The sequence below is a fragment of the Labrus mixtus genome, chromosome 7 (genome assembly GCF_963584025.1).
Source record: "Labrus mixtus chromosome 7, fLabMix1.1, whole genome shotgun sequence".
Taxonomy (NCBI): Eukaryota; Metazoa; Chordata; class Actinopteri; order Labriformes; family Labridae; genus Labrus; species Labrus mixtus.
This window is the reverse complement of record NC_083618.1, coordinates 21487485-21499602: the sequence shown is the minus strand read 5'-3', so window position 1 is coordinate 21499602 and position 12118 is coordinate 21487485. Positions and strand designations below refer to the sequence as shown.

Sequence of the window (12118 nt, the reverse complement as noted above, 5' to 3'; positions counted from 1 at the left end):
GTTATCAAACACTATATAATGAAGACAAGATGGTTACTCAACTGGAAAGTAACTGTGCATGTACGTGCCTCACCGCTCGACACTCTGGAGGGTAATAATCCATGTTGTAATCAATATAGCGCCTTCTGCTAGAGACAGCCAGAACATGTCTGCTTTTTTTTTTTTATTTTTTTACTGAATCTCAGCAGGCGATAACTTGTCTTATCATCGACAGACAATAGTCTGTGTAATAAAGGTTGATTAGTACTTCTGGCTTCCATCCTGCATGCAGCAACATGTCCTCACTTTAGTCTTTTTCTTTCTTTCTCTCTGCAGAAAATTGACCTGCGAGCAGAAGCAGTTTTGCAGAGCAGCCACCTGTACGACCTGCCGCACGGAAACAAACGTGACTCCGCCTCCGAGTCGTCTTCACTGCTGGGAGGAGGGACGTGACAAGCAGAAGATGTCTTCTTCTTCTTTTTTTAAACGCTGACAATTACCCTTTTTTAAAAATCAATTTTAAAGCTTTTATAGAAAACGCTCTTAAAGCTGGTGCTAACCGCTCTTAAAGGGCCAGTACACCTCAATGTTTTCTCTCTTCCAATCTTTCCAGTTTCGTGTTTATTCATACGAGTTTGGAGACGTCTGCCTCCATGTGGAATTAAAATTCAGTTTGAGCTGCTTTCAACGTCATTCAAACACAATATTTATATCCGTCTCATGTCAGTTGTGATGGAGACAGAAAAGTTGAAACCTGTACAAATAAACACAAAACTGGACGAAGAGATTTTATGTCGTATTCTTTTGAGTGAACTGGCCCTTTAAATTCAAATACTAAGCACTGTTCCCTCAAACAGTATCACTCCATCTCAGTGCTGCATTTCACTAAATTCATACTTGAGATTCAATTTTGAAGTCTTAACTGTGTTTCACTCTGTTTGTATCCGTTTCTCCTGAAATGTTAATGAAGTCCATAAAGGGTCACATGTTAGAAAATTAAAAACTGATTGATATTAAAATCGGATTAAGTGTTAATGACAGAACATTTGCTGGAGAGTTGAGGAATCAGTCTATGCACTGAAACACTTGAGTTTAATATTCTTACTGTACTCTGACATCATCTGTACATAAATCATGTTATGACTAATAAAAAAAACATTTCCTTTTTATTTAGCGGGGGCTTACTTTTGACTTTAGATGAGTTACATTAAAAGTGCTTTATCTCTCAATTAAACGAAGAATGTCCGACTTTTTGATCCAGTAGATGTCGTCCTTTAGCAACAACAAAAAAAGAAGTGTTTTGATGACACCCCCGCTTTCCTCAAGCAATACACCCCCAACCCTTGGGCCATTGGCTTTGGCTCGAGCTGCCTGTGTCCTGCATTGTTGTGTTAGCATGCTTTAGTTAGCATGCTTTAGTTAGCTTGTAGCTTGACGTTGCATGTCAATTTACAAAGAATGACCCTGATCTAGGAACGCTTAAGTGACATCCAAATAATCAGTGAGTATGTTCTTCTTCTTCTCTCTAGTCTTTAACTAAAACAGCTTTTATACACAAGGGGAGGAGCCGGCCGTCCCGTCCATGTAAACACGGCTCTGACAACAACACAGCCAGTGGGACTCGAGCTTCTCAGTCATTGTAGACAGTCAGGACTCAGAGAGACATTTACACAGGTTAGACTGGATTTATGATTTATTTATGTTTAAAATGTCACAGGATGAATGATTGTCTACAATGAGTGAGGAGCGATGAGTCAGGCTGGCTGTGTTGTTGTCAGAGCTGTGTTTTCATGTTTACATGGCCGGCTCATCCCGCTACCATCAGCCTGCTAACGCAACAATGTGGCTCAAGACAAGGAGAACGGGAGGGGAGAGGGGTTGGAGGTGTGTCGCTGGAGGAGAGTGGAGGCTTCAGAATAGGGGAGGTGTCACCAAACAGAATTTTTTTTGGTTTCATGCTCATGCTCAAGGGCGACATCTACTGGATCAAAAAGTTACACGTTCTTCTTTGAGTAAAAAACTTTGATCATTTGTGTTCATACCACTTCAAAACATAACAATCCCAAACATTTGGAAGCAAATGCATGACAGCATTTAATTTCCTCATGACACCATCACCTCTATGCAACGCGTCCACTTTACGAGACGGCACCCGCTATCTTTTTGTTCGAGCATCCCGACTGCTGATGTTTGTAGATTAGGGATTTTTTTTTTTTGGGACACTTAAACAAAAAGATGTAGATCATCTTTAAATCAGAGAAACTTTGGCAAACGTATTCAATATAATTCTCTTTACAGACCCACAAAATCAACCCTCAACTGCTTCACAGAGAATCAATCTGTACAGGAAATGACAGCTCATCCAAGAATAATAATATTACAACACATTATTATTATTATTATTATTATTATTAAAATTCATGGCTTGAACATATATACATACAATCATAACAATAAATAAAGACACTGAAATGAGGGAAGCAGCTTTGTCATTAGATCAGTTAAAGAACAATAAAGGAAACATCGGATGAACATGAAGGATGAAAAATAAAGTCAGATGTTTGCTGATGCTGGTGGTTAAAGGCTCAGTTCACCCAAAAAACAAAAAAATACAAATTCTCTTTGAAGGATTGATCTGATCTTTTCAGTCACATCGTTTTAGTTTAACACGTGGAGGTTTTACGATTTCAGTCTCAGAGATTTTTGCCCCCGACGTCGATAAGATAGTTGTAATAAAATGAACTTGTGTCAACAAGCCTTTATCGATTAACCCTTAATTATCCGCAGAACACGCTGAGTATGTTTAATGTGGTTTGAGTTTTGAGTGAACTGGACCTTGAACATGAAGATGAAGATGAAGAGCAGGAAATGAAGAAGCAGCAGGTAGCAACAATCAGGAAGTCCCATTGAACAGACAGTTCCCAGGATGCACTGCAAACAGGAAGTGTGCTCACTGAAAGCTGCGGGTCTTTACACAGCTGAAGATATTAATTAACCGTTTACTCAATATTTGCTCAATTTCTGCAAATTTCAGACCATTTCTATACCTGTTTCAACACCGCGATGGCAAAAATCAAAGTCCTAGTTCCCCAATTTGCGGTTTCTCGTTACCAAAAATAGCAGGCGAACTCCTGCACACGGTTTAAATTGTACCAATATGTAGCCAGTGTATTTGTGCGACTCAGACAGTGCCCTGTTTGTGTAAGTTAGGGTGCTTTTTGATACTACTGATCATTAAAATAGAGATTGCATCATTTTTAAAAATGTGGTATTGAAAAGTGTTAAAGTATGGATACAGTGTTGTAGTGAGTGTTGCCAGTCCGAGTATCGATGACAAGCTAACAAAAGAGTGATGTGATGATGTGGAATCTGTTTGTGCATCAACAACACAGACTGCGATTGATCGACGTCTACTCTGTCACATCTTTTAATCTCTGACTGACTGATAACCGAGGGAGCCAGAGGATGAACTCTAGAGATGTTCAAGGTTAGTCGGCTTAATGATTTAATCTAAACATGGCCACTAGTCAGTTAAACTATTTATTATATCTTATATCTATAAGTGTAGGCGCACAATGCTGGTTAAATGTTGTGTCTAAGCTGTAATGCTGTCTCTCACCACTAGATGGGGCTGTAGCTCCAGTTAAAGGGCCTGCTCTCCCCGCTCTACTGCCCGGATGTAAACCAGCACAGTGGACGGATGGAATCTCGTAGGAGCAGGGCAGGAAAAACTGTCATTTAAAACCCTCAACCGGAGCGATGTGTAACCACATTTAGAACAGGCGTGTAGACGTTAACATGCAAGGAGGACCGGAGGCTGGCGGTGCTAGCACTGCTAACGTTAGCCACACCCGTTTGAACACAGAGTAATGCACATTACAACGTTTCGGTGTGTTTTTAATCAGCCGTCAATTGTTTCAAATAGCAATTTGTCACAGTATGATTTTGGCCGGTGTTAAGCCGTGTTAAATAAATAATGTGTGAGACTATTCGACTAGTCTGAATTTAATCTGTTTAATCCGAGAAATTATTCTAAAGAAACATCCCTCATGAACCCAACATCAGAACGAATCAAAAATGATTCATGAGTCTAAAAGAAAATCAACAGTGATTCACAACCTTCTGAAAGAGAAACAGTCTACATATATATATATATATATATTTTAATTGCTTAAATCCTCTTGCTATGGCACGAGCACAGAACATCCCGAGCATGTGAACACTGCAGAGTTTAAAGCCAGGTGATGCTCGGATGAAGACAAAGTGAAAAAGTTCCTCAGACTTCCACCCTTCAAACCTGCAGATTTCCTTTTGTCCAAACTGTGTGAAGAGGTTTCCACTTCTCAGACAGTTCTCGTTTATCAGACGGGGTTATAAGGCATCTGTGGGCGGGGCCACAGAACGAGCAACTAGCTCTGACAAACGCCACAGCAGGAAGTCGCACATTCAGTCAGACCTCAGTCCTGAACTTTGTCGTCCTTCACTTGGCTGCACCTGAAGGTTTAAAAGGCTGAGCCGTCACAGATGATGTTCTGACCGCGGCCGGGGAACAGCTCCATCTGCCAGTAGCGAGTGTCAGCGTACACTGCAGAGGGCAAAAATCAAAAGGAAACAATGTCACCTAAAGCCTCCCTCACACATGCACAAAACACAGCCTACAAATTCACCAACATTTTCTGGTTGAGCTGCATGTAGGGACGCAAAAGGCTGACATTTTCGACCCGACTTTGCCAGCCTCCTCTTAAACTTCTGCTTGAAGTCGTGGTGAGCCGACGTGTAAACGCAGATGAGAATATTTAGGAAAATTTGAACACTGTCTGCTTTGTGTGAAGCCTGAAAGAGAAACTATTCTGCTAGAAATGCTGCTGTGAATTCAATCTGTGGTTTCAGCTGACAGAGAAAGTCAGATGACAGAGTATTCATGTTCATCAGCTGATTGGTCTCATTTACTTCAATTATTAAGAAAAAAAAAAACAATAATTGGAGAAAGTTTGGCCTTGTAGTTGTAGAGAGTTTGTGTGGGTTGGTCGATCAAAACGTGGATGTTCACAGAATCTGTGGAGTCAATCTTAACAAAGCTGACATCTTTCACAGTGTCTTTTGGGGCTTTCGTCCTCGCAGAAAACTTCTGAAAATCTCCTGATATTTGCAGGAGCAGCCGAACTTTTCACTCAAACTTTATCCGGAGATTCTCCTGCCAGACCACCGAGTATTTTTTTCTGCATCAAGTCCGAGTGAGCTGATGTGAGAACGCAGCAGGATTATTACCCGGAGAATTTACGTCGAGCGAGATTGGGAGGAGTTATCTGTGAGAATCATTCATTTGACATGCCATAGACCTTAAACAAATAGGGGCACAGAAGATCCTTAGAAAATATAAATGTATATAAAAAAAAGTCTGTTTACCAAAATAATTGCCCCCAATAACTGATTTTCCGTTAATAGCAAAGTTTATCAATATCGTCTGAAGTCGTCATTTTGTCTCTTTAGCTGTGTTCGTGGACATAAAAAAACAGGAGTTGCAGGAGTTACCCATGTCTCCAGGTGTCAGCCACAGGTTGAAGGAGCTGCAGTGTTTCTGACAGCGATGAACGGGAAGAACTCGAACTGTGGGCAACCCCTCACCCACCACCAGCCAGCCAAACACGCCAACGCCCTGCAACACAACACAACAAAGACTCAGAGGCAGAAGACTGAGGAGGACTGCTGCAGGAGAACACTGAGAGTCAAGACTCTGCTGTAGAACAAGCTGACAGCTTCACATACTTGCAGCACGCTTTTCTATGAACCTTCACTTTCAGCTTTATTTTCAAGCAGACGTTTGTAAAAGTGTAGAATGTGATCTTTGAAGGTAGGAGCAGGTGTCTCCAGTCTTTCAGTGGACGACAGTCTGGACCCGTGGACTCACCTTGCTCTGGGAGTTTGTGCTGTGTGTGACCAGGCAGCGCTGCACGATGGTTCCAGCACTGTCCAGCAGGGGGCAGAGCTCAGCCTTTGGGAAGAGCCACCTCAACACCTTCTCCCTGGTCCCAGAGCTGAACCGCCTACACAAGCAACATCACGTAACACACAATAAACACACACAACCAGTCATTAACCCGAATCATTCAATGCTACATGCAAGTGTCAACGTGGTGCATGAACTGAGGTATTATTAGGGATGTAATGACCTTAAAACCAGAAACCAGAAATCTGTAAACAGAACAGAAATGTGTACCAGAAGAGGGTGAAGTTGGCGGGTCCTTGTGGGAGGCCGAGGTTGAGGTTCTGCAGCCCGTCGTCCTCCTCCAGTAGAACAGACATGGAGCCTGAATGAGCCAAATAGAGCTCCTCCAGCTGCTGCCGCTGGACGCTGAGGGCCTCCCCGCCCTGCAGACGCCCGAGTGAACAACCAGAGAGCCGTATGAATAACCAGCAAACAGTTACAACATTACTGTTCCATTCATGAGCAATGTTTTATGTTTTAAGGTTGATATTTATCAAACATTACTCCTTGTATTCATGTCATTTTTGTAAGCAAGCCTGCTCTGACACTGAACTAGATTTGGATTTAATTGTTAGTAAAGTTTGTAAACATGGGGCACACACGACTGTTTTGATTGCTCACCTTCAGCAGGACGAGTTGTGGCCCTCGTCTCAGAGTCACGGTCCCTCTGAGGCTCTCTGGGACCTCCATCACCGAGGAGATCTCTGCACAGCCCGAACAGTTCACCAGATTCTGCCTGAGAGAGCCGGCGCTCCACCATTCGTGAAAACCTGCCGCACGCACAGACACACAATCAAACACACACACACTTACCATGAAACTACAGTTCAAATATATCCACTTTTCCACCGAAATGCTGGACAGGTGGAGATCACTTCCTTGATCGCTACATCCCAGCTTTTACCCGCTGCTGTGCCATGGCTGAGCCAGGCGTTTAACACTGACCCCTCGTCTGCACGTAAACAATGTTTTTAGATGATTATGGATTTAGTACACAATTTTCTGAGTGAAGAATTTGAGATTTAATTGCTACTAGATTTAACTATGTACTGTTTTAAAAGTTTGCTCAAAGTTTACTGGGAAAAAAATACCAATGTATATCAGACAAGTTATTTTAGGAAACAGTTTTTTCTGAATGCATGTCTCTTTAATTCAAAGCAGAAAGCGAGAGGAAGAAAAAGAAAGACAGAGAGAGTAATCCTGTTTCAGACCTTGCAGATTGTACTTCTTGGCGATGGGGAGGGACAGCAGTCGGACGTGACTGAGGGGGGACGACCAGTTATAGCAGCCCAGGTGGACCAGACCCAGCTGGGGGGTGCTCTGGGGGTACGTGAAGGCCAGCACCACAATCAGCAGGAAACCCACTGCAACCACAAACTGCAGACGTAACAGGGACATCGTTACTAACAGAGAGACTCCTCCGAACACACAATGCATAAATCAAACTTTGTAATAATTATAATCTACAACAGTCAGACGGCGATAAAACCATCGTTGTTTTCTGTCTTCTTTACAAATTATTAAATCTCTTAAAAAACATGTTGTAGCTGAAAACATCCTTCACGTCCACGTCGTCTGATCAGGTCTTCATTTTTTTTTTTTGCCTTACAGTCTGAGACCTTTCAAAACTATTTATATTATTAAAAATAACCTGTTCTGTGTCTCTGCTGATCTGCAGTGTGCAAATAGTGATTCAAAGAAAGACTTTACCCGACAATAACTGTGTGTGTTGTGTGTAAACACAAGAAGAATTTCATACCAAAGATTAACAGGCGACCTGCAGTGGGAAACGACTACGACTGTGTCACACCCAAGATAAAACTGAAAAAGGATTGTAGCACTAGCAGGAGATAACAGGGTTGCTACACACTTTGTAAAAACTAATTTAGGACTTTTTAAGACCCTTTAAGACCCAAATCAAGAAGAATTCATATAATTTTTGTACCGCGTAGCGTAAGTGCTTTTTACCAACGTTACGGCTTCGATTCCCCTCGTCCAAAGTTGAAATCTTTTTTTGCATTTTGCTGCACGCCTCATAACCTGTGTTTTTTTTTTTTTATCTTGAAGCCAAATTTCCTCTAATTTGCATTTTCACATCTTGTCCTTCTCTTTTTTATTCAGGGTTTGTGAATGTGTCTGTAACGCTGCCATAAGTGCTTTGAATTGTCACCATAGTCTGTAAATATTACTGGATGAAGCCTGAGTGACGTCAGCCATCTGTTCCTTCAGGGGGCTCCGGAGGCTCATCTGCAATTTTACTTGTGAAAATAAAAATCAGACTTTTGAAGACATTTTGTAACTAAAAGTTTTAAAATCTGATTAGAGACTTGTTAAGGATTTGCAGGAGCTCTGATACAGGCCTTCAGTGATACAATGATCTAAGTATCGTCTCCAGAGTCTGGCAGAGTCATGACCTCTGACCTTTATGGTGGCTCTTATGATGGGGAACTGCGGCGGCTCTCTCCTGGGCTCGTTGGTCTCCAGGACCTGCTTGATGAACCTCTCGATCTCCCGCTCCGACATGCCGTAGCGGTAGCCTGACTGTCGGAGGATGTCGATGCTCTCCGACAGTTTGTCGTAGATACACGGCTCACTCATCGACGTTCCCATGGCGACAGCGGAGGTGACGTTCTTTCAAACGGGTCGATCTACAGCTGTGGCAGGCACCAGGAACATAATGTCCCCTGGGAAGTCAACAGAAATGTTACTGTTACTTTATAACTTTACAAAAAACAGCTAGCTATCATAACTTACATGACTTAATGTCATGGTTTATTTATAATGTACATTTAAACGTGCGTCTAAATTTTGAGTATGTGCTGCTCCCTCTTACATGGAGAACACGGTCCTCCTCTTACAGGACAGATTTGTTCTCAGCTGAAGTTACAGAATTTATGATGTTGATGAGTAGACAGACCTGTTAGACGAGTCCGTCACACATCCCCCCCCTCTCTGAACAGTTAACTGCAGAGTTCTGATGCCTTCATCTGAGAGTGAGTATGGAGTGTAGATATGGAGCAAAACAGCTCAAACTCAAATGTTGGTGTCATGTGGTTTAATGGTATTAAACAGTTTTAGTCTTAGCTTATGCAAATAGTGAGTCAATGACTTGACAAACATTTACATCACACTAAAACACTTCCACTATCCTCTGAAATTGTAAACAACCAATAGAAGCACTATTTTAATAACCAAAAGAAAGCATGAAAGTAGGATCATTTTAAACATCAAGGTGACCCGGGGTACTTGGTTTCACATTTTCAAACCAGGAATTTTTCCAACTACTGCTGTTTTCTTCTCTTCATTATTCTGTTCAAACAATCCAACACACACACGGCCGGAGCTTTGGCCAAAAATTATCATTATTCTTGAAAATGTCCAAAAAGAGCAAGATGGGAACTTTAAATCATTAGGTTTTTGCCTGATTACCGTCTAGCACCAAAACGTTGCCAATAAATGTTTGCTTGCATGTTAGACTGTGTAGAATCTAAAAGGGAACCTTGTTGTAGTCTTGCAAATCGTCCCCCCTTTTTTTTTGCAAAATCTTAAAGCCTGTGTCTAAAACTATTTGGTGTTTTCTTCTGTAAGAAACACTGATCATTATTTTCTACAAAACGTCCCGCCAGAAGTTTCTGTTTTTAGAAAATGTGAGTGTATACCGAGAATTCAGTTTACAAACAGTGTGAAGAAATCAACCACAGAAGCAGAATAGTATCATGAGCATATCAGCTCAGCGGACATGAACTTGAAGGCAGATCAGTGGAGCACTGCTGGTGGATGACCTTAAGACAGAGACTGATCACTGTGTTTGGTTAAAGTCACTGAGCGGCTACACAAGCAAAGTAAAATGAACTTTTTATTTACTTGAATTTAATAAAGACAGATAAGTTGCACACTTGTGGTGAGCTGGTTGTGTGAGATACTCTGTATATTACTGCTTTTTGTTTAACTACTTTGTATGAAACTACATAAAAATTGGTGGTAATCATACCATGGACCTTTAGATAATTATGGTATTAAATTTAACTTTTTATGTCTTAATCAAACTATTTGATTGGAGTGCATTTTGTTAAGCAATATTGAATATAAATGAGGATAATTAATTGAGAATAATGTATTGGATAAATATCTTTACTCACTTTGATTCACAGTATGTTGGTTGTAACTTCATCAGTTGTAAGTAATCGGACTCAAAGCTGATCGTTTGCTCTTACTGACATTGTTCCCTTTTTTCAAGACCCTTGATTGTGTTGTACTTACTCTCTGATGTACGTCGCTTTGGAGAAAAGCGTCTGCTAAGTGAACTGTGATGTAATGACCTGATGTATGTGTATGTGTGTGTGTGTGTGTGTGTGTGTGTGTGTGTGTGATGTGTTCACCTGGCTGTCTGTGGCCTTGACAGCACTGATAGGTAACCTTCAAATGAGGAGTGTTTGTCTTTGTTTGTGGCGGAGAGCAACAGTTTTCCGACCCCGCTCTGTTCAACAGACGACATATTATTGTGTTGGATTATGTATTACACTGAAAAAGTCAACCAGAGTTTATCGGTAATGGCTTGCTTCAGTTACTGCAGCCGGTGTCCCAGTTCGTGCTTTATCAAAAGTGTGTGTGCAACTCCTCACCTGACCTCAGGTGGCTAAAGTAGACTAAAGGACTTTGATAAGCAATTTCACTGTGAGAAATGTTATTGTACCGCAAAACTCTGATGCTGTTGCAAACCGAGGACAGGAAGTCCTAGACACTTTAACAAGACACCCACTTACAGTAACAGGTATTTAAAAAAAAAAAAAAAAAAAAAGCTGTGCTGGAATGAAAAGGCTAAACTATGTAATTTAACCACCAATATGTGGTTGCCATGCCAACAGTAACTATGTCCGTCAGATTATGTTTAAAAACCAACCTTTGGCAATGTCAGGGGAGATTTTAGTGTTGACTCACAGGTGTCCACCAGGTGTCCACTGAGTGTCCACCAGGTGTCCACCAGGTGTCCACCAGGTGTCCATTAAGCAAAATCTCACATAGTCACATAAACAATTAAATACTCTCAGGTGATAAAATGTCAAATAAGAAAACAAAGTAAACAGTCAGTAACATGATAATCTGCTGCAGTGATTTCACGTTAACGTCACAAACTCGCCACGAACACTTTACAGTGGCGAGTTATTTCAATGTAAAGTAACATTTAAACGTACAAACACCACAGAGCTGTCACGATCACCTCACAGGTGTACTCTCACATTTTAGATGCTAACGCTAGCTTTTGGTCAACACGCTCAGTTTACGTCGCTGTAATGAAAAACTACAATAAAAACAAGTCCTCACCTTAAAGTGAGATCCAGCGCCGGGGTCGTGTTCTTTCCATTCTGATGTTACACTTTTTAAAAAAAATAACTGTATTTTATATTTACTTCCTTGCCAGCTACATGGGCAACAAAACAGTCCGGATACTGTTTTCTTCTTCTTGTTCTTCTTCATGGGGCGGTTTACGAATTGGTGCTCTAGCGCCACCTTCCGGTGTGGAGGGTACAACGCATGACAAAAAATATTATTTATAAGGGACAGAATGAGGTAACAAGCGTCTGTTCAATATTCATTTCTGTCTGTCTCTTCCTCTGCATCATCTCACTTTGACCAGCCAACACAGAGGCCTACATGTTCACTGTTTTTTTATGTTTAAGTTGCCTTGAAAGGTTATGACAACAGGTGCAGGTCATTTGTAAGGGAATCACAATCAGAATATAAAATGAGTTCATTTTGACCACCAATCAACAATATCTCTGAGTCATTTAAAAAACCCCACTGTATTTGCTCATTGTTATAGAGCAATAACAAGTGCATATTGATGTAAAATGTGAAACAAAAGGTCTTTGATGGCAGGATTGAAAAAATCTATAGGTCAGCCGGTGTGGACGTGGTGGACTTCTCCATAGTGAGAACACAGTATAGGGCACTCTTTTATATAATAGCAACCAAAAGGACCTGCTTTCTCATGTTCTCCAATGGTAAGACAGCCATGGATGACATGTTATCGAGAACCGTCAGAATTTAATTTTGTTTCAATTCAGTTCAATTCAAAAAACTTTATTTGTCCCCGGGGGGCAATTCAAAGGCACACAGAGCAGTAAATTAACAACAGTGCAAGTAAACAAAACA

General features: G+C 41.2%; 2 protein-coding genes across 9 annotated transcripts in view; one reads left to right on the top strand and one right to left on the bottom strand.

The window, feature by feature from the left end:
- The window catches only part of dram2b (DNA-damage regulated autophagy modulator 2b), a 7019-nt gene extending 5867 nt beyond the window's left edge, over window positions 1-1152 (top strand). For all 4 annotated transcript variants that reach the window (XM_061041269.1, XM_061041267.1, XM_061041268.1 and 1 more), the window contains exon 8: window positions 316-1152. In XM_061041269.1, the coding sequence (XP_060897252.1) occupies window positions 316-432 (117 nt within the window). In that variant the 3' untranslated portion in view covers window positions 433-1152. The remainder of the gene's footprint in view (window positions 1-315) is intronic.
- A 502-nt stretch (window positions 1153-1654) lies between these two features.
- On the bottom strand, window positions 1655-11440 carry c7h6orf89 (chromosome 7 C6orf89 homolog). Of its 5 annotated transcripts, none has more exons than XR_009673754.1 (9): window positions 11288-11440; window positions 8387-8649; window positions 7177-7342; window positions 6587-6735; window positions 6197-6348; window positions 5888-6023; window positions 5512-5635; window positions 5151-5318; window positions 1655-4975 (listed from the first exon to the last, which is right to left on the bottom strand). XR_009673754.1 is itself a non-coding variant. In XM_061041263.1 (9 exons), exons 2-8 carry the CDS (start codon window positions 8573-8575, stop codon window positions 5299-5301), a joined length of 936 nt encoding a protein of 311 aa, XP_060897246.1. In that variant the 5' UTR covers window positions 8576-8649; window positions 11288-11440; the 3' UTR covers window positions 1655-4564; window positions 5261-5298. The 5 variants fall into 5 exon arrangements, 4 of the variants coding, with proteins under 4 accessions (XP_060897246.1, XP_060897242.1, XP_060897243.1 ...); XM_061041263.1 differs by having other exon boundaries at window positions 1655-4564; window positions 5261-5318; XM_061041259.1 differs by lacking the exon at window positions 5151-5318 and having other exon boundaries at window positions 1655-4564.
- Between the last annotated feature and the right edge of the window lie 678 nt (window positions 11441-12118).